A 22,595-nucleotide genomic window follows, 5' to 3' on the forward strand; every position below is an offset into this window, starting at 1 on the left:
AACAATAGGAAGGTAGATACCATTATTATCTTTGCTTTACTTATACTTGGGAAAAGAGTGGTGTAATTTTCCCAAAGACGGTAATGGTTTTTATCCAAGCCATTTGCCTTCAGAGTCTACATTCAAAACCAATACTCTCTATTAGGGGCATGAAAATGTGTTAGAAAACCTTCCAGAAAATAGCTTACTATGTCTACAGGAAGCCATAAAACTGGATCTGGCTACCCCAAATACCCCACCAAATGTTCTAATGCAAGAAACGTGTCTTGTCTGCCTTGCTAGCCTCAGAGGGATGTTGTTGTTGTTGTTGTTGTTTTATACTAGGGATTGAATCCAAGGGCACTTAAGCACTGACCCACATCCGCAGTCCTTTTAAAATATTTAATTTAGAGACAGGATCTTGCTAAGTTGCTGAGGGTCTTGCTAAGTTGCTGAGGCTGGCTTTGAACTTGGGATCTTCCTTCCTCAGCCTCCAGAGCTGCTGGTATTAGAGGCATACACTACTGTGCCCAGCTCAGAGGTAACTTTCTAAATGTTCAGAAAGAGAAGGAACTCATCAGTCTCAAATATGGGACTTCATTTCTTAGAAATGCAATTAAAATTAGAAAAAACTTAAAAGTAATTGTCAATAGTCAACCAAACCCATTAGATAGTAAGGAAGGGCCAGCAGTAAATTCAACTTTTAGGTTACCAGAAAACATACCTCCAACAAGCTCTATTTTATGTAAGGAAGGGGAAAAAAATACCATTAGAGTGATAATGTTTCATTAGTGAATTGGAATTGAGTTTATGTGTCTTTGTTTTGTGTTTGCACTTTTGTAAGCTGTTGAGATGATAATGTGGACAATAAGAAATTCAAAAGGACTGTCAATGACAGAAACCAAAAGAATCTCCAGGTGCAAAGGAACCAAGGGAATTCAGTACAATGAAATCCCTGAGCATTTTGCATAGTGATAGGAGAACACTCCAGCTCCTCCAAGAGCCACTTTCATTAAGCTCAGAGATGAGCTGGTTGTACCACTTGGAAGAAGTGGATGAGATAAATAAAGTATATGCAAATTAGGAGAGGAATAGGCTTTGTGGCCTGTGGTCTAGGAGGGAGCAAATGTTAAACTAAAAGGGAAATAAATACCTTGGTATCAATAAAAATGAACAGTTTGTCCATGGCTTCAGTGAAGCCAAATGCGTGCTTGTTATGGTTTAGATGTGGTGTCCCCAGAAAGCTCACCTGTGAGACAATGCAAGAATGTTTGGAGGAGAACTGATTGGGTTATAAGAGTCTTAACTCAATCTGTGATTTAATCCCTGATAGGGATTAACTGAGTGGTAACTGAAGTGGTAGGGTGTGGCTGGAGGAGGTGGGAATTGGGGCGTGGCTTTGGGTATATATTTGTATCTGGAGAGTAGAGTTTCTCTCTGCTTCTTGATGTAATGTGAGTTGCTTCCCTCTGCCATATACTCCACCATAAAGTTCATTCAGCCTCATCTTGAGCCCCAAGGAATGGAGCCAGCCTTCTATGGACTAAGACCTCTGAAACCCTGGACCCACAAACAAACTTTTCCTCCTCTATATTTGTTCTGGTCAGATCCTTTAGTCCCAGCAGCAAAAAAAGCTGACTAAAACAGTGCTCTAACAAGCTGTGTTCTCTGATGAAGTCCTGATAATCGCAAAAGAGCTAATAGTCTCCAGCAGCTCAGTCTACCAGTTCCAAGCCACTTCCATCAGCTCATTCTCTAGTTTTTATTTCTTATAACTCATTTCTAAACACTCATATTCTTACCTTTGAGGCATCTGTGTTCATTTATGGATAAAAAAAGAACTGCAATTGAGTCTTCAAAAGTGTTGCTCTTGAACCCTTGATTCATCCTTGTTTTGATGTTGTTTTGTGTTTTGCATTTTGGTATGGATGGCATGAACTTCTCCATTTGCAAAAGGGTTTAATCAACAGTAAATGTTTTGAATCAGATTAAAAACACAAATACTTGAAGAGCTACATATTTATTCTGTCCTGCTAGATGCACTCGTTTTATCTTGCTTCTGGAGGGCAATGCAAAGCCGTGGATGCTCTAATGAATCCCTTGCAACAGGCAGGTGTGTTGATGGTTAACAGTGACGAATGTTTATCTTAAAAGATCCTGGGTTCTTCCCCAGAATTCTCCCTCTTCTCCTTGACACATCAAAAAAATGGGAAATCATCTAAGAGGCTGTTTTATTTGTCTGTGCTTTCAGGACAGCACATTTACATACTCTCCAAGGCAAACAATATAAGCAAGCCCAGGTCTTCCAAGAGTCCTTAATTATACGTCTAAGAATGCATATGTATTCACATGTAATACTTGTGTTTCTGCGGTGTTCCCCCCACCCTCTTTAGCTGACATGTGCTAAGACTCTTTGAAAGCAAAGAGTGAAATCAAAAGTATAACAGGCAAATGCACAATGAGTTGTTAAATGTGATGGCAAAATAAAAAAATATTAAAAGCTTCAGTCAGTATGATCAGTAAAAGAAAAAAAAAAAGACAGCCGGCAAACTGTCTATCATGTGATGAAATTTGACAGTAGGGATTATGGCTTTGATGGACCAGAACAGCTAATAGAAGAAGCTGACATTTTTGAAACCCTGCTAATTAAGGGTTCCTTCCTTAATATTAAAATAAAGTCTTTGTCTGGGTTTTATGGTTGGAGAATCAGGTGTTTTCATTAATATATGCCAGTCAGTCTTAATAAGCTTGGAGGGCAGAGGAAGTTATTATTGAGTGACCTTCTACAAAATAAGCATGTTGCTAAGGGCTCTAACCCTGCCCCGTTCAGACTGATGAATCTCATTTCCAATGCAAAAGCTTCACAAGAAATCCAAGTATTCTCTGTGCAATCACAGAAAATAATCCTTGTGTCTCTTGTAATGTCCAGAATTGCCACTTACTACACTACTACTGTACAATGAATATTACAATACATATTATTTTTCTACCACAATTGTCTACATTTCTGAATTGCCCAGAATAGAAAAACTTATTGTGAAGACACTTGTATTGAAAAGTCAGCTCATTTTAATACTTTTCAAATAGTCATCTACTCTGTTCATGAATTATAATGCTCAGAATACATCTGACAATACTGGCTTTGAAAAGGAGATATGTCTATATTATTACATATTCATTTTCAAATAGATTTCAAACAGATTTTAAACCATTCATTGAAATTCATTGAAATGATAAATTCACAGTTGGATTTTGATTGACTCTTAATCCAATTTTACTTTTGATAAGTTTTCACCCCTCACTTCCCACCCACCCCCAACCTTTCTCAACCAATGTATTTTTTGTCCTTCTTTTGTTTTTTAAAGCAAAATTGATAGGGTATGGTGAAACTTGAAGGCTTGGGTAACTAAATGTAAAGCTTGTCAAAAAGAATTGGTAAATTAAATTAAAATCAGTAAAGCAGCATACTACATGTAATTTATCTGGCTAATTTCCAATGTGCCAGTACTTCTCTTATGGAATGGAAAGAGTGTTCATGGTAGCTGACTGTTAGTTCACATCCTGGACAAAAACTTTGAAAGAGTCTTTCAGTTAATAAGTCATGCCACTATTTCTAGAGGACATGGAAAAGTGCAGATAGGCAAGGTGTTTGGGGTTGTGATAGATCACACTCCTTGAGGTTCTGTGCTTTTTCAACTAAAAGAGTACTACTGAGATGCTACGCTTCTTGTTTTTCTGTCTGCCCTCGGAAGAGAAGTTGGGTCACACCACTGTTGCCAGACTCATGGTCAAGTAAAAGGACGATAAACCTATTAAAGTCTCTTACTGGAAGGAAGAAATTAGATTAAAACCAGCAAAGTGCACCATGGATTTAGTGCTCATACAGAGGGGAAAAGCTCATCTATCATAAAGAGTCAATGTGAGTGTGTCAGATATGGGAACAATGAGATAAAAGTCTTGGACTCAGAACTTAAATATGGAGGACAAGAAGTGAGTTCAAAGTGTGGCAATTATTTTAACCTAGGTCTATGATAAGACAATTGTCTTTAAACTACAGACTCGAGAAGAAAAATAAGATGTGACATTTCCTATAAGTGATTATTTGAAACTGTTCTTCAGTATTTAATGGTGGGAAATGTTAATGAACACTAGCATGGGTCGTCTAATTATTGGGACCAAAAGCAATCACTTAGTGTTGACTGAGCCTCTACCTAATGCTTGCCTGATGCTCTAGGCTTAACCCAAACACAATGGGGTACCACCCCTGCCTTTATAAGATCCAGTACAGTTAGGACTATTTGTCTTAAGTTGCTTCTATCTTTCCATCTAATCCAACTCTCCTTTCTCATTCTATTTTTGTTAGGAGCCAAAATGGGAGTTGCTATCCCAGAATTTTTGGTTCACAACCACCTTTGGACATATCCATACTGATGTGGGTCACGGACTAGCAATCTTAGCATCACTTCCTAAAAATGCAGAATCTTGGATTTTCCCCAAACCTGTGGAGCCAGAATCCCTGAGAGCCTGAATTGTCCATTTTAAGGAAATCCCAAAGAGATTGGGAGAAATTTGAGTCTCAGTAATCTAAAATGCTCACATTACAAATTAGTCACATACTATAGTGTGCGGTGATATACTTTTGTCATCTCATTTGACTTTGTGTTTGTCTTTCCTCTTCAAAGTAGATGGTAAACTCCTTAGGGGCAGAGGCTAGGTTTTCATATTTCTTTCTATCCCCATAGTCCCAAATGTAGTCTTGCAAAGAATAAAGGATTGATAAATATTTGATTGGATGATTGATTAAATCTATAAATTCAGTCCTTTTATTCTCCAGATATCTCTCTGCTTCTATGTGTTTTACTCTCTTGCACGTCTTCTCTCCTTCACATCCTTCTTCTTGGTATTCTAATACTTCATGCTGTAGTCCAGGGATTCTTGGGTCTGGAGCAGCACTGTCCAATAGAAACATATTGTAAACCACATGTAACTTAAAGTTTTTTCTAGTAGCCACATTTTAAAAAGCAAACAAGTGAAATTAATCCAGTCTCACATATCCCAAATATAATATGGTTTGAATTCCTTTTATTTTATACTGTGTCTTTGAAACCTGGTGTTATTTTACACTTAAAGCATATTAGAATTCGGAGTAGCCACATTCCAAGTGCTGAAAGCTACGCTGAGTTTGTGGCTACCATATTGAGGAACTAAGCTCCTGAGAATATTCATGAATAAACAGCTTGAGTGTCTAAAACCCCTAAAATAAAAAGCCAAATTATATGTGTATGTCTAGAGTATTTTTCTGGTGAGACAGAACATCAGGTTCTCAAAAGAGTTTTCCCCTCCTCCACTGCCACCACACTGCCCTGAAAAATATCTTTAGGAATACAAGCACTGCATTTAGCCTCTAGAATGTCGCATTTCTTTTGACCAATTTTCTCTACTTGCCAGTTCTATTTACATTCATGTAACAAGACTAACTCACAGTCTGTTATTAAACAGTTGTGAATTTAACTTATTCTTTTAAAATAGCACCTAGAGAGTGCTCAGGGTGTTGACTTGCTTCATAGAAAATAACCTCAAACACTACCACAGTTAGCAGTTACAGTAGCCAAAATAAAGTAGCCGGAGAGAGCCCTTTTTCTTAAGGTAATTTACTACAAATGAATTCTACACCAGGGCCATGGTGTCCACGTGGCATTCAGGAGATTTCCAAAATTTTCTTAACTGTCTCAATGAGGAAGATTCTAGATGCATCAGTAATTGATCACAGACACAGAGAATTGTATACCTCCTCGTTCTTCTCACTGGATTAACTCTCAAATGTCTTGACATGCACTAACCACTCACTTTCCAATGTGGCTGAAATAGTTTTGCATACTTCATGGTTTTCTTGGATGAGATTTTTAAAGACCCTCTTACAGAGACATGGAAAAGGCAAGCCAGCTTTTTCAAATATAGCAGCTGTGGCATTTACATAATGCTCTAGTCTGAGAAACCAAGATGTCACTTGAGCAAGATCCTCCTTTTGGTTTGCCTTTTCTTAAACATAAAGACTTCTTGAGGTGTACAGAGAGATTATTTTTAGTTAACTTCTCTAGTTTTACTTTGTTTTTTTTTTTTTTTGTTTTTCCTTTTCTTTGAACAGTATCACTTAAATATTGTGACTGAGCTCCTGGTGAGGGCTGATGTTGCTGGCCTTCCATCATACAGCAGCCCCTTTAAAAATGATCAGGAGTGGTTCGTTGCATTATCCATATGCATTTTAGTATTTATTATTTGTGAGGTTATTATTTTTGTGCATTAACCATATCCAAGGTGTTAGACATATAAACCATAGTGTTTACTGGGATTAGGACAAAATAAAATCATCCTGTGTAATTTTCAAAAAACTAAACGGAAAAGTCAGCTTTAAATTATTATTATTTCCTAAACTAGTTAACATTCTTTAACATACAGAAGCTGCCCACTATTATGAATAATTATAATGTACCAAGGAAACATTTAAGATACAGAGGCTGTTTAGGGAATGATTTAAATTTCAATCTTATAAGTATTTTCTTGTTCACATAATCAAAAGAAGGAGAAGGACAAAACACTATGAGAAGAATAAAAATAATTAAACAAAAATTGAGATGTATTGATACTGAAGTCTGATTATGCATAACATGCCTCTCAATGTGTATCCAGATTTAAATGACAAATATTGAACCATGTAAAATTTGAGGATAATGGATTAACTATGCCAATATCAAGTATTTTATGTTGATTGGTCTCCTTACCATCAAGGTAATGAAGAAGCTTTGAAAGTTATAACTTACTATTTGTCTGATCTTCGGAAAAGAGAGATTGACTTCAGTTACTTTTGAGATTGTTAATTCTTCATCCTTGGCATCATTTCACTTTTTACTAGGATTGTAACCTCCAATGGCATCCTTTTCCTCCTTCCCAGCACTGTGATAAATACTAAAAAGTTGGCCTTTCCTGCCCTACAGACACTTTAAAACTTCAAAAACTATAGGAACCTTGTAAAATGTGGTTTTAACATTTTCTGATTTCACAAATATCTGGGCTCATTCCTGTGATGTAATGTCCCCTCAGTATTAAGGCATTCCCTGGGTTTTCCTTTTAACTGGTGTCTCTTAATGAAAGAAAAAGGATATTGACATATCAGAACTATTCTAAAGCCACTTCTTCCATAACATGGCATGTGGAAGTATACCTGAACCAAGGATGCAAAACATTTTAAATACAACATATAATTTATTTATTAGGAAAAAAAATATTGTAAAGGCCTCAAAGGTCTGTTTTACACAACTATTTCTATAAGTATTTAAACACATTCAATTGGATTCTGAATGTGAATGACTAATCTAATACTTTTGAATATTTACTAATCAGTGTTAATTATTGCCTGATCATTTCACCCATGAGGAATGACAATGTTAAAGGTAGACATACTTTTGCAAATAACGTGTCCAAGCTCAAGTCAGGATCTGCAATTTATTCTTTATGGGCTCTTTTACTCCCTTTCTCCAAAAGTCTGCCTTCCTCTTTCCTCTCTGAGAACCAGGAGAACCCCTGGAATGATCTTCTGGTACTTCTTAACTGAAGTTCAGAAATGATTATAAAGTGTGTCTTTGGATGCTGTTTTTGCAAATTCTCAAGGCAGCCACTCCAGGGGTTATAGAAAAGTATATAAAAACAAAAAATAAAATGTAGTTGGCCTCACTGATTCCCACAGGAATCAAAATGTTTATTTCTGAAGATAAAATAAACACACAATGTGGTATCTTTTAGCTCAGCTTCTTCTAAGGGAAATCTCCGTTAGTATATCTGTAAAAAGAGAGTGGATTCATTTTTTTTTTATTTGATGACACTGAAAGGATTTTTCATTCTACCTCATCTTTCTGATATAGAACCTTTCTTTCTTCTTGTTCTACTAATTTATACACATATTTCTGTAACAGACCCAATGCTTTTATGCGTTTTTCTTTAGATAAGTCAGCAAATACATAGAACGAGACAGAGCAGTAAAGAACATCAAGTTTCTGTCAAAACAGTTCATAAATATTCAGGAGAGTTCTGCAATATGTAGGAAGTTATGAAGATGGCATTAAGATACCAGTAAATCCAAAGAAAACCTATGCTAATCAAGCTATCATATCTTATTATATTTTATTCTCTTATCACTTTATTATCCTTCAATAACACAAATGTAACCCCCAAAAGCTACACATTCTAACCTGCTATGGTGAGAGAGCATTTCCACCTTATCCTGGGTCAGGATTTTCTAAGTAGGATGTTAGGGCCTCTTGGTAGATCTGAAAGCCTAACCTGGTAGTTAGCTTTCCAAGGCACTTACCACCAACATAGTCCTCTCTCAGGAATGATCTTCTATTCACATATAGTTGGCAGCACCTGTGGATGTGGACCTGGCTGCAAAAGGACACCTGAAAAGGTGCTTAACCAAGAAGACCTCAAGTCCTCTCAGTAACTTCAAGAAAAACAAAACAGAACAAAAAGTCATTTAAAAGGTTTAGGACAGTCTACCTTAAACAGTAGGTTTTGAATGACTCTTTTTATTTGATAAAAAAAAATCAACTTTGTACTATTCCTAAAATTGGAGTACTTTTAAAAGAAATACCTTAAAAATAGCTTCTATGATCTTTCTTCATAGAAAAGTCCTCTTAAGTGGTTCTAAAATGGAGATGACTTACAGTATCACTGCTTGTTCCTCACTTACACCAAAACCTTTCAAAGAGGCACTGAATTCAATGAATTGCACTGTTGGTACATTGCTGTAGTTTAAAAGTATTGCTCACTCCAGGGGGCCAAGCAAAGGCTATTGACATGCTTGCTTGATGTATGAAAAGACAAATTAGTCCCCCATCCTATCTACCAGCAGGGTACAATGACCCAACATGGAAAAGTCAACTCAAACCACTGTATAATATATTACTTTTTTTCCCCTGGAAACTTCAGAGTTATCAAATCAACTGTGTCTAGTGTGCAAATGACATGCAAGCTAACAGACTGTGAAATAAATTTGAGGAAGGCCGTGTGGTTTAGCATGACTACAGGCGATGCCAGATGGCACTTGTGGCTCTGGTTTAGGAGGAATCTATGGTAGCGTTGGGTGGAGAAAGCCAGGAAGAAAAAAAGAGTTTAAGCAAAATAATGCTGTTTCTGGATATGATTGTTTATTGCTGTCTGCTGCCATGCATTCTCAATTATTTTACAATATACTAAGCAATAGGAGATGCTCTTTTAAAGTGACTCAGCTGGAGTAAAGTTGGACCTAGTGGATGAGTTTGGCAACAGTCATGCTTCTTTGACTTCTTATGTTGGGGAAACAAACCATTCAAAGACCCATGGGTCTGTTTCTTGAGTTTAATAAACAGAAAGTGGAATATTGAACTCAGGGACTCACATATACTAGGCAAGCACTTTTACCTCTGAGTCACATCCCCAGCCCCCCAAAAGTGGAATTTTTTAACTACTGTATACAGTGATTGAGTTTACTATAAAATGAAGAGTTTTTCACATTTGCCTTAGAATGTAATTTGCACTAAGTAGAAAAACACTATTGATGGGTAAAGGAAGAAGCTGTATAAATCATAGTGAAGGGTTAAGAATAGGACCAATAATTAATATCAAATAAATTTCTCTAAATTTCTACTGTTGGTGAATTGAAGGGAAAGTTAGAAAAAATTTTTGTGGAACTGTGTCAAAATTCAGGTGAGGATACAGGGGTGTGGAACTTGGAAGCTAACTAGCCAAACAGTTTTGTCAGATATTGGAAACAAAATGGGATATGAAAGATGGTCATTATTTTTTGAAACAGTTTCTTAAAATCTGTCTTTCCTAGCATTTATACAATTCTATTTTCAGATAAACTTATTTGAGGTCTATAAAAGAAGGTATGAGTCTTAATGCATATGGCAAAGAATTATCAGAAGTAAATATATAATGATGTTATATTGACCCTCATTTTACAAAATAAATAATGCTGTAAAAAATAATGTCACTAATAATATTTTTAAAAAGAAAACTTAATTGTGCTCAAAACAAATAAAGATCAAGCAGACTTATTTTCAGGCCTAAATACCCATCCTTTGTTCATTCAACAAACATTTGTGATAGACCTACCATGGACAAGAAATCAGTGGGTAGAAATTTTGGAAGAGTTAGTAACTAGGGATCTGAACTTACCTAATTAACACTGGATTAATGTTCTATTTATTTTTCCTACTTGAAACTAACATGAAGTAATGTCTCTCCATCAAGTAAAAGACTTCCAGTCTTACTTTCTGTGGTCTATTTTTTGGCACAGAATTTAGTGGCAGGAAATATGAATTCTTCTGATTCACCTAGTCAGTCTTCATTGGAGAAAAAAAAAGACAAGGGTTAAGTGAGAAAAGTGGTGGACTATGTGTCAGTCAGCTGGGCTTCTAGCCTTACTTCTGCCTTCACACAGCTGGATAAACTTGAAAAAGCATTTTAACTTCTCAGAATTGTAGAGTTTTCACCAATTACATCAGGGGATATTAATAGACGGTTTTTAAGTTCTCTTTTGCTTCTAAATTTTAATTAAGTGGAATCAGTAAGAGAAATGTTGAAAGTGTTTGATATAAATGTGAGATGTGGTAGTGGTGATGACCGTGATGGCTGGAGGTGAATACTGAGTAGATTTTTGTCTACTCCCACATCTATCTTGGCTTAGTACACATCCTTTTGTACCTTCCATTGGTCCAAGAGTCCAAAGAATCCTGAGCCCCAAGGGACTGGCAGGCTACCTGCCCTTGGCCTCCTGCCTTCATAGTACTCCACATTCTCTCCTGCCAGGAGTCAGATTGAAGGGGAAAGAAGCTCACAGGTCCCTCTATGGCTGCAAATGTTGCTGCCTGAGAAGTAACATGTCAGGTCAATAGCCTTTGAACCAGTCTGTCTCTACTATTGGCCTTTGCCAATACATAGGTTCTCCTGTGAAATGGGGAAAATCACACCAATTCAAAAGATTGTGTGAGAATTCATCAAAGTATACAAAGTACCTGCACAAGTAGGTGGCTGCTAATATTGTCATTCTTGTAGTTAAGATTCAAAGCACTGTCACCCCTGCCATACCCTGTTTAAAGTGATGTCCCAAACCCCAAGTTACCCTGGAATATACATTTTCTTTTTTTGGTGGGGGAGGGGGGGCGGGCATCAGGAAACCCGGGATTGAACTCAGGGGCACTAGACCACTAAGCCACATCTCCAGCCCTATTTTGTATTTTATTTAGAGACTGGGTCTCACTGAGTTGTTTAGTGCCTCACTTTTGCTGAGTTTGGCATTGAGCTTGCAATCTCCTGCCTCAGCCTCTCAAGCCACTGGAATTACAGGTGTGCACCACAGCACCCGGCTGCCATCCATTCTTATCAACCAAAAAGCAACAACAAGAGCAGTCATTTGAGAGTGTTTAAGTCTCACAAAGTGACTTCCTCTGCGTGGTTTCATTGTATTTTCATTGGCTATGGAGTGGCAAAGTAAGTCCTATTTTCATTCAAGCTCTCAAGGTCCATATCTTGTACCATTCCTGAAGACTGGCACCTCCATGGGGACCATGACTACAAAGTAACACATAAGCAGTGCTCCCAGAGTCCTACAGAGCAGGAATGCTGCCAGTTTTAGACTAGAAACCGAAGCCTAGGAAGTTAAGTGAATTGTCCAAGGCCACACAGCTGAAGAAGAAAAGATTCTGATCTCAAAGTCAGATTGTGTCTCCCAGTATCTTGTGCTTTCCACCAAACCATATAGCCTTAACTACAGGAATGCATGAAGACCATGACAGTGTCAATTTTTTGGGCCAGCCTCTCAATAAGTATATAGCTCTGAGATGTCTTGCTGGGGGAACCCATGAGGTCATTGGAAGAGAAAGTCCACAGCATGCATAATGCCCTATGGCACATTGTGACTTAGTCCTTCTTTACATGTGCCACACTCAAGACATTGTTTTGTGTAAAGGAAGTGCCTGTACATCCAAGCAGATCAAGTTGTGGAAACTGTGGGCTATTGCTCTTTCTCTATAGGCTGGCATACATGAATATTCAACAACCAGGACCCCTCAAAAATTTATTTTATATCCTACTTGTGCTGCCATCACAATCTGTGGTCTGTGCCAAAAACCACTTTTAAGTATTAAAGAAAACCATTAGAGTTTGAGAAAAGTGACAAAAAAAATATTTATGAAAGTGCCACAATTGGACTCCATGTAAAATAAGTGACTTCCTCATATTCACTAATCCCCAAACAAAATAACTATCAAGAAATATTAAAACACACATTTTATTAGTTTCATTTAATTTCTTAATTGCTCAAAGTCAGTTTACCCATTTATTGCTGTGTGAAGTGCTTAGAGGCAAGGCACACATTAAAGGGATTATTTCCATGTAATCCCCCCCTCCCAGAGGGTCGGAGCTGATCACTGTGAATCCCGATGTACTCTCTGCAACAATACCAAGTGGAGGAAATAGGTATTGTAAAATGATAGAGTCGGTTGTCGGGTAATACAGTAGGAGAATGTAATTTAATAGTGAGAGAAAGTACCTCATTTTCGGTAAAAGTTATGTGAGCCTTTTTCAGGAACAGCTATTAACCAAACTGAATTTAGCCTCCTCTTTTTCTGGCTCTACCTCTGTTAATTGATAGATGTTGAAGATGTGTAGCCTGTTAAGATTTTAATCAAATGGTGTCTGGCAGTAGATTTGATCATCTTCCTGGGACTTGGAGTTCTGAGGGTAATAATTGCTCTGAGTATTACGCTCCCTGTGACAGTTCTCCCATCGCCAGTTTTCCTTCTTGGCAGCAAAAAGAGTGCAAGCACTCAGGTGGAATTTGGAGGGATGCTGGATATTACACAGGAAAGGGATATGAGGTAGGAAAGGCTCTAGGTAATATCCACCAAGAAACTTGGGACAGTGTGATGTTCTGGCAGCTTCCACGGCACATCATAGCTGGCCTGAGACCATTACACCCCAGGGGATTGGGAAACCCATTAGTGACCCAGGAAAGAGCTTTTCCTTGTCCTGTTGTGAAAGCACCTCTCCCTGTTGTAACACCTATAACCCAAGTGAGTTACATTAGGAGCATTACTGCTATTCTTAGAAAGAGATAAAAGTTAGAGCTTTGGAAGAACACAGAGGTAAGACCAATTCTTGCCCCCTGAGACAGCACACGACCCAGATACAGGGGTCCTGGCTGACAGCACTGAAACAGGAGGGGCCTCTTTTCTGACAGTTCATGTTCATTCTCTGTGCTCATTGTCAGCCTAATTCAAAGAGTACACAAAAGAAAACACTTTTTAAAAAGCCCTCAAGGAGATTTGTACCATGTATTTTATTAAATTGAAGGCAAAACAAGCTGATACCAGCAGAAAAAAAAATGGCTGCTTCAGACCCCAGCTGACCTCTTTTGCATGGAAAATTCTCCATATGATTACAGCGCTAATGAGTAATATTTAATGAAAACATTATGCCTTTGCATATATTTGTAAGCAGCACTTCTTATGTTTAAATTTACATAGAAATAAGAGGGTATGTATAAAAACACATCTTGGAAATCTGTGTATTTTAAGGAAAATACTCGTCTACTATCTTTGGCTTTTTCTGTAGCCATTTTTATACAAAGCCCAAATTTCTCAATAAGAAAACTGTAGAATTCAGTCAATCATCCAGTTGACACCAAACATACAAGTATTTGATGATGCGTGGATAAAACAGCTGAATGCGAGGCAGACTTGTCCACATTTCACAGGATGTTTTGGATTTATGCAAACAACAGTGTATGAAGGAAAAACTGGGCTAAACAATTGCTAAATAAATACATGAGAAAAAAAAAAGTCTTTCAAGTTCAGGAATCCTTAAGTATTTGAAGATGAAGCCTTCGAACAAGAATTGCTTCTAGTGCCTGAGTATTTTCCTTTTCCGCTCAGAATCTGAATCACTTTGGTGCTGAATTTGAACATGGAAAAGCCTATGACACCTTTCTTTCTCACCCTTTCTCTTCCCTCTCTAGGTGGAGCTGACAGGCAGCAGCGTCTTTGACTATGTCCACCCTGGGGACCACGTGGAGATGGCAGAGCAGCTGGGCATGAAGCTCCCGCCCGGGCGGGGTCTCCTCTCACAGGGCACAGCAGAAGATGGGGCCAGCTCAGCATCTTCCTCCTCTCAGTCAGAGACCCCTGAGCCAGGTGGGAATTCAAACCTAACTTGTGGGTTGGTGGGCAGGACCTTTGCCGAATGAGTGTGCTCAGGGCACCCGTGTGAAGAGACTATAAATAGGTCTAAGGGTATTTAACAATTCTGTGCAGCTTTCAGTCCCATGCAGTAATTAAATAAGGGAGAGATTTGAAAATAAGGAGACATTTTAATAAGTATAATCCAGAGATCTAATTTCAGTTGAACAATACATATAGAAGGTACTAGTTCCTTTAGTTTCTCTTTCATATTACTAGAGGAAAGCTTCCGACCTGGAACACCTTCTTCCTTTTATTGTTACCATGGCTAAATGTAATGCATTTATTTATTATTCAGCAAAATCTGTGGTAGAGGCATTTTGAATATTAGCTTGTGGAGAATTAGAAGTATTAGAGATTTGCAGAAATCTTGGTTTCTTTTCTTTTTCTTTTTTTTTTTAAGCATCAGAAGGTACTTGAAAGATGTGAACAGATAAATTAAGGCTAAAAAGAAAACAGAAATGGCTACATTTTAAACTGCCTTTCCACCCTCAGTATTTAATTAGATCAATTGTATAGAGGAATGAACAGAGGTGACATTCCTCATTGGGATTCCTTCCAGGACTCTTATAGACTTTGCATTCAGAATGTTCCCATTTTCATTGTGTTGTACTGATGATAATTTAAGTATTAGGGGAAAATCCATTTATAAATTAAACAAAATGACTTGATATCCATCAGTCCCCTAGTTCATCAAGCTGTTCAAACACGGGGAAGATTGGCTGGTCGGCCTGGGTCTTCCGAGAGCGCTGGTAATTAGATCTGCGAAGGATTTATTCTTTGCTGATTGGGGCTTTAAATTAATTGAAGTTCCACATTTGTGGTTTTGTCCTTTTTGTACTTTTTTAGAGGAGATATTTCATATTCTTGTGTGGTGGAGTGCTTGGCCAAGCAGCAGTGGTTTAAATGTTAATTTTTCTCATGAGAAGTTTAAGATTTTTAATGAATCAAGGCCTGATTTGAAGTGCAAAGTTTTATTTGCTTACTTGGGAAATTATTTTTTCACTCTTCAAAGATGCCTGTACTTTACTTGATCTGTTGTTTTAAAACAGATTCATAACACAAAAGCATTTTGTTAGAAAGAAAAATGGGGGGGAAACTATGTTAATATTAATGTTAAAATAACTCTACATACTTCCAAGGAAATACTTTAATTTGGCTTGCCTGGAAATAATCGCAATATGCAATATGCTTGTTCACACAGAAGGGGAAGAATATATTTGCCTCTTTGGGAAATATTTTAATTCCATCTAGAACCAATCCATGTTTCCTCATTGAAGTTGACTACAATTCCTAGGGCATCATTACCCTGGAGCATTGATGAGCATCCTTTTCCAGTTATCCCAACACATGAGAAAAGACAATATGTAAGTTTACTCTTTACCCTTTAAAAATGAGAATGATTTTGTTCAGGGGAAGTCATACATTCTTATACCATACCTCACTGATTTTACTGAACAGATATGCCAGCGAGATAATTGGGACTGTTTTTTAGTCATTAGGCTGTTCATGTCTGGGTGCATTTGAGAAGCAGCATGTGAAAATAGTTTTCTACACTTACATTCTGGAGTTGGATGGAGGCACCTTGATTCCTCAAAACTCAAACATGTAGCACAAAAGAATTTAAGTTTAAAAGCGTTTGTCTGAAGGAAGGCATTGGAAAAGTGAACTTAGTTTCCTTGAATCACAAATTCTAAGTTTAAAAAGATCTTTTTGATCCTTTAGTCCAAATTACAACACAGGTAGCTGTTCCTCTACAGCAAAACCAATAGGTGCCCATTCTGGTCTGTGTTGGAACCCGTCCTTAACAGAAAGCTTATGAATTCACAAGGCTGCCCACCTCCATTGCCAAGCAGTGCTAATAGAAAGTTATTTCTGATCTGGAGCCCAAACCTACTTAGCTACAACTTCATGTCCTCTGGGATCACATTCAAGATTTACTCCATCTTCCCTATCAGAGCCTTTCCAATATGTGAAGTCAGAGACTCAGATCCTACCTTCCTCCCATTTCCAGGTCAGACCACACTAATTTTATGACGACTGTTTGGATGGTGTGTTCCTGATGGACTTAGCACTCTAGACATCCTCCCTTGGCTGTACTTCAGTTTGTTGGTGACCCTCTAAAAATATGATCCTGAGAAGAGCCCTCCAGATGTACTGTGATAAGTACAAAGCTTAGAAGTACTGTCACTTTTCTTACTACAGGCTACTATACTTCTAATGCAGCCTAATGTTGACTTAGATTCTATTGACAGCCTGATCACCTCGTCAATTTATATGGAGCATGATGTCTCCCCAAATACTTATTGAGGGTAACTTGTCACTTGGAGGAAACATTTGAAGGAAAAAAAATCCACAGCCTGTAAACCATTTCTGCTAGGATATCCTAGGCTGAACTTCAAATAAAACAGCAAACCCAAATAAATATTTTAATATAGTATAACTCTGATAAATTCCATGTCTTCTGTGAAGCACTAGCATGCATAAAACTAGGTATGTTAGAGCTCCATTTTCACCTATTATTATTAATCCTGAATAGGAGAACACTTATCTCCTTCAACCGTTACCATCCTTCTCTCCTGTAGAGTTACTTTATCATTTAACGTGAGCCATGATTGAAAGGAATTATATATTTATTTGAGCTTACCTCCCCTGGCTCCCCTGCCTTCCAACAGCCATCCTAACTAGGGAAATTGTGAACTCGATTTTCTATACCCCTTAACAACTTGGGCTCATTAGCTGCATTTTTGTAAGTAAGGGCTCCCCTCCTTGATGGTGAGCATGACTCTCACCATTAGAGAAAGTCAAGCTGTCTTATCCTTAAAAGTCTGTAGTATTGGTTATTTTCGATCTTTGGCTTAGAAAAGCAATTAGATTGACTGCTCAAATACTGAAAAGCAGCATAGGGTTCTACCTTGAATGAAATATCTTCACTAATGCAGATGATCGCTCCAAGGGAATTACTTTAAAAGTTCATGTCAGGCACTACATCCCAAAGCTGCTTATGTTTCTTAAAAGCTGAAAGAATTTTAACAAGATTTTCTAATTCTTAATAACATGAAGGAACATTTTTTAAGACTGTTGTTCACTGCTTTATAATCTTTTAAACTCTGATAAAACACAGATTCCTTTTTACATCCTGGTGTAATTTGGTTGGAGAAGGGATATCGATATATGGTTATTATGAAAATGAAAGGACTAGTAGGTATGGAATTTTTTAGAAGCCCTGATGTGTTCAGTGTAGCATTACTAAATGACTGAAATCTAAATAACATTTGGCATTATAATAAAAGGAAATAAGTGACTAACCCAGACTAAGAGGCAGTGATACTGTGCCATAATAGGAATTCTATTTCTTTGAGCTGCCAGCCTTGTGATTGCCTTGTCTTGAATCAGCCTCAAGATAATGGCGGGGGGGGGGGGGGGGGGGGGATCTGTTGACTTGGCAGCAAACTCAGATAAATATTTTATATGTATGCACTTTTACTAATAGATTAGTAAATACATTATTTCTTTTAAATAAATCTTAAGTCCAGCATTGGAGAAATAAATGGGCAGCTTTGTTTTAAAAGTTCTGAAGTTCTATCATGCTTCTGTATGTGTGGAGCTAACCATTTTGGAAGAGACTGCTTTTCGCTGTCCTGCAGGCAGCCATTTCTCTTCTCCCGCAGGCTCTGGCAACATAGGGAGCACAGACCCTCTTTAACGTGCCGTTTGGATGGTTCATTTTCTTTTTTGTAGATCTGCTTATATCTTTTCATTACTCTTAATGATTCTGCAATATAGGGATTATGAGTGCCATCTTCATGTTTTCATAAATCTCAATGCCATGTCTTTTAAATGCTGAGTAAACAGAAAAGCAGCTCTTTTAAGAAATCCTGGAGGAACTTTAGAAATCTCCCTATTTTGAAGGCAAAGAGTAATTTTCTTTTAAGTTGTCATAAAATTGTTGTGTTTTTACTTCTGCTTCCTTCTTAATAAACAGATCTTTTTATAATTATTAAATTAATTCATACTCATTGTGAAAAATTCAGAGAAGACAATAATAAGAAAAAAAAGTCCAACCAATATCCCACTACCCAGAAATAAGCACCATTAATATATATACACCACATTTCCTTCCAGATTTTGTTTCTGTTCTTCTCTCTCTCTCTCTCTCTCTCTCTGTCTGTCACACACACACACACACACACACACACACACACACACACAGGGACTTGGGGAGTTTTTTGTGCATTTTACTAAATAAGATCATAACATATATGTTTTTAGTAACCTGTTTTTCATTTAACCTCACAGGCATCTTTCCCTGTCATGTTTCTCACTTCAAGATGAAATTTCCTCCCTGTCTCCAGAGGTTTGTTTCCCACCAGCTAACAATCAGCTCCCGCCTACTGCTGTCAGGAGTAACATACCTGGGCCCTGCTTTGGAGGGAATTCAACTAGGACAAGGGGTTCTTGCAGCTTATTAAATGGGTGTGAACTCATAGGGGGAGAAATCAATAGTGCACCAGGATTTAGACAACTTAGCAAAATGTATGAGACAGTACTTTAGGTGAAGAATAACCATAGCAGCATGGTTAACCCGTTGGTTGGCTCAAATACATGTTTTATCTAAAGTTTTTGGCAGACACTAGCCTGTTTAATGAGGTTAAGAAAATCATTGTGGTAATATGGTCTTTATGCTAGTACACCCATTCTATGTCCTGAAAGTTTTAAAAGCAAGCAAAATTAAAACAGTTGCATAGTTGCCTATATGGAAATAATCTGCATTTTCTACTTACACCTCTATGTGGTGATAAATTTGATCAACTTTTGATTCCACTGTAACAGGAGCTCAATCCTCTGCCTTCATTAGACAATAGTCACAATAAATTATTTAATTATAGAAGCAAATGACTAGAAATAACAATAAAGAATTATAAAAATTTATCCAGAGGATCAAATCAATATTTTGATTTATCCAGAGGATCAGATCAATATTTTGTGTAAAAATAACTACGTGAGTATGAAATATCACTTTTATGGGTGAATTATTTACCATCTAGTGTACAATTGGGGGGTTGTTTTTTTTCTTATATTGGTTCAAGTTTCCTATCAATGAACTAAATTTAGAAGATAGGTAAGGGAAACCATCTTCCTAACCTCACATCCAACCCCAGTCCCCAGACAATGTGACTGTATCTACAGCACTTTCTGCTGTACTGCAAATGTCAAACAGAAGGTGTAATGGATTTAATATTAGCGCTGGCCAAGGTGTTGAGGGAGCTGTTAATAATGTCACTCCAGTTATTGATCTGAAGCCTTTAAAAATCAGAGAAAAGTGAGAGATCCCCTATTGGGGAAAGGCATACAGTGACTGGTTTTTATTGCCAATATATTTCTACATATAGAGTGGCAACTTTCTGGAATTATGTTATCACCATTAATCTCTCTGAGATTTTTGGAGTCATTATATGATAAGATAATATCATGGAAACTGTTTTGCATGCTAATGCTAAAAGATTGGACCAAATCTTTTAGACATAGATACAACTTAAAAATTTGCATGGGGGCTACAGCATTCATACAAATTGTCAAATGATAGGAGGCTATTATCATAGATTTGTTCTTGATGACAATATCATATCTACTGGAAGTGTAAGCAACAAACTACATAGTCTCTGGATGAGCTGGACTCCTATTTTTCATTTCTAAAACTCTGTACACAACCCTTATAGTCACTAAGTTAAAATAGAAATGGACTTTGTTCTTACAATTAGTGCACATTTTCAGGAAACTGCTAATCCTTCAATCTGAATGGCAGTTCATATGCAATGAAATTCCCGCTTTCCATAGTCCCCAACTAATAAATGAAATTAAAATGTATAATTTATGTTGAATGTTTATCAAACTGCAAATACACGTTTAATTCCTTTCCATATTCATTCAACATAAGCAAAGATAAATCCATCAGATAATGTACCACAGTGATCTCTGATGGATTGAATATGAGATGCAACTCTACTGGGGCTGCAGCAGTGATCTGAACCAGTTCACAGCCCCCCCCCCACCCCACCCCCCGCACACGCTGACTTGACTCCTGTTAAGATTCAGGTGCACATGGACATGGCAAGTCTAATAGAAAGCAGCCTAACCAAAACTATCCTTTTCACAACCCAAAGAGATCAACATTTAGTCATAAACTCAGCTTTTACCCCAAACTAATATCCAAAATTATTTATTCTCAACTATGTCATACTTGTTTTGAAATAGAAATCACCTTCTTGCCAATCCTGAAGATGATGCATACACTGCAAAACTAAGCCAATACCCCAAAGTCTGCCTTGCCAAACTTGGAATAATTTCTTTGCCTCAAAAGAACTACCTTGATACAGTACTATTTTTTCATGCAGAAAGCAGGCCATTTTAAAATGTCACCTTCAGCCCAGTTAAGCCGAGCAAGATCACCTGGAACTGTCACCAGAAGGGAAAATATTCCCCCTTGGTCTTTTTCTACTGCACAAGGCCCAGGCACACTCATCACTGTAATCTGTATATGCTCATGGTTGCTCTGTGCGTGATGACAACACTTGGAAAGCAACCTGAGGTTCAAGAATCTTGCCTGAGGGAACTAAAGAAAAATAAGGTAAAATCTCTTCTTTCCACTGGACTTTCTGGCCCAATACCTAAGCTATGCCCTTCCAGGCCAGCTCCAAGAATGCACAGGCATCCTTAGGGACCTCACACCTTGACCCATGAAAATCAGCATACTCATTTAGCTACAGAAGGGCAGCCTCCCTTTTGTTCCAAGAAAAGATGTTAGGTCTCAATATGGTTCTGCATGCCATTCTGAAACTAACTTCCCCTTCCAAAGTTTAGGTCACAGTGGTTGCATTTCAAAAAAGTACAGTTTTTATATAATTTTTTATATAAATATTATATAAACAAATAGTTTAAATTTATATTGATATATTTTATATCAATCGATATATATACTACACACACACACACACACACACACACGATAGGATAGCAAATAACTTTGTTCAATAATAGAAACAAAGACCTCTTATCAAAATACAAATAGGTTTATTCACTTTATGTATAGCATTTCCTCCACAAACCTTCCATTAAAGGTCTAGGAAATAAAATTTTTTTAAACCCACTATTTTTAAGTTTTCTTATGTAGCTTTCTAGGTTAGAATCTTGACTTCCTTTTACCAATAGTGATAAAGTGTACATTTTTCAAGTTTCTAAAATGAAACCTAAGAAAAAGTTGTTAATGATGACCTGTCTCTACACACACACACACACACACACACACACACACACACGGTTGTCTTTGTCATTAGATAATTAAAAATTATGGATTCTATAACTGTTGCCTTGAACAAAGCACAAGTTATTTGCTTTTAATACATATCACTGCACAGAAATTTCATCCCCGTCCAAATTATACCATTCTGAATTCTTCATCTGCACTAAACAGCAGACTTACAAAGGATCAGTTACCTGGCATTGACTGAGCTTTGCAGGGTGCACAGATCTGAAGAGGCAGAACTGGCTGGAAACCATTTCCACCCCTAGTGAGCAATTTACTCATGATTGCTTGGGGAAAATACTGGAAATATTGCTTCTGTGTAAAGTTTGCAACTTCCAGTTGTCAGCTCTTTGCCAAGCAGTTATTTCCAAGTATAGCTTTAGAAGCAAAGCATACTCAGGCCAGTGATAATGGTGGTGTTCATACCCTACTTGGTGTATGCAGAGCACAAAAACTGCTAATTACAGGAGTTAATTCACACCATATCCCTCTGAGGCAAGTCAGTTTGTTATCCTTGTTGTACGGCTGGGGGAAAAGCGATGGAAATTCTAAGTGGCTTTCCTCCAGCCACACAGGTTAGTTTTAGTAGCCCAGATTAAACTAAAGGGTGCATTATTAGAGTTGGAGTAGGTGGGAAGCCTAAGAACTGGATAGAAAAAGGAGATAGGACCCTGGTAAAAATCAAACCAGAGGAATTTCTTCCAAGGGGATACTGAAGTCCAGACAGAAACCTAATTATCTCCTATGCATATATTTCATTGGCTAAAACATATTTGTTTTCCAAAGTAAAATCTCTCACTTATAAACAGAATCATCCATCTAATACTTTGCTTTCATTTCTACACTGAAATTCCTTATGCTGTGTTAATTCAATGACAATAAGTAGCATCTGAATTAAACAAGCAAAAGTCCCTTGATCCATATTTGCTGTATGACTCCTCAGCCAGGAGCACAATCAAAATAGTCTCTGTGCACCTGCTTTAGCCAGCACCAGCCAGCCTCTACACAATGTCTCTAGACTCTTCCTTCCAGAACCAGAA

At 37.5% G+C, this 22,595-nt stretch overlaps 1 protein-coding gene across 4 annotated transcripts in view; it reads left to right on the forward strand.

Annotated features, from left to right (window-relative positions):
• The window catches only part of Npas3 (neuronal PAS domain protein 3), an 830,624-nt gene that overhangs the window by 692,741 nt on the left and 115,288 nt on the right, over positions 1-22,595 (forward strand). For all 4 annotated transcript variants that reach the window (XM_034636760.2, XM_027929571.3, XM_034636764.2 and 1 more), the window contains one exon: positions 14,033-14,207. In XM_034636760.2, coding sequence (XP_034492651.1) covers positions 14,033-14,207 — 175 coding nt within the window. The remainder of the gene's footprint in view (positions 1-14,032; positions 14,208-22,595) is intronic.

Source organism: Marmota flaviventris, chromosome 2 (genome assembly GCF_047511675.1).
Source record: "Marmota flaviventris isolate mMarFla1 chromosome 2, mMarFla1.hap1, whole genome shotgun sequence".
NCBI classification, from domain to species: domain Eukaryota; kingdom Metazoa; phylum Chordata; class Mammalia; order Rodentia; family Sciuridae; genus Marmota; species Marmota flaviventris.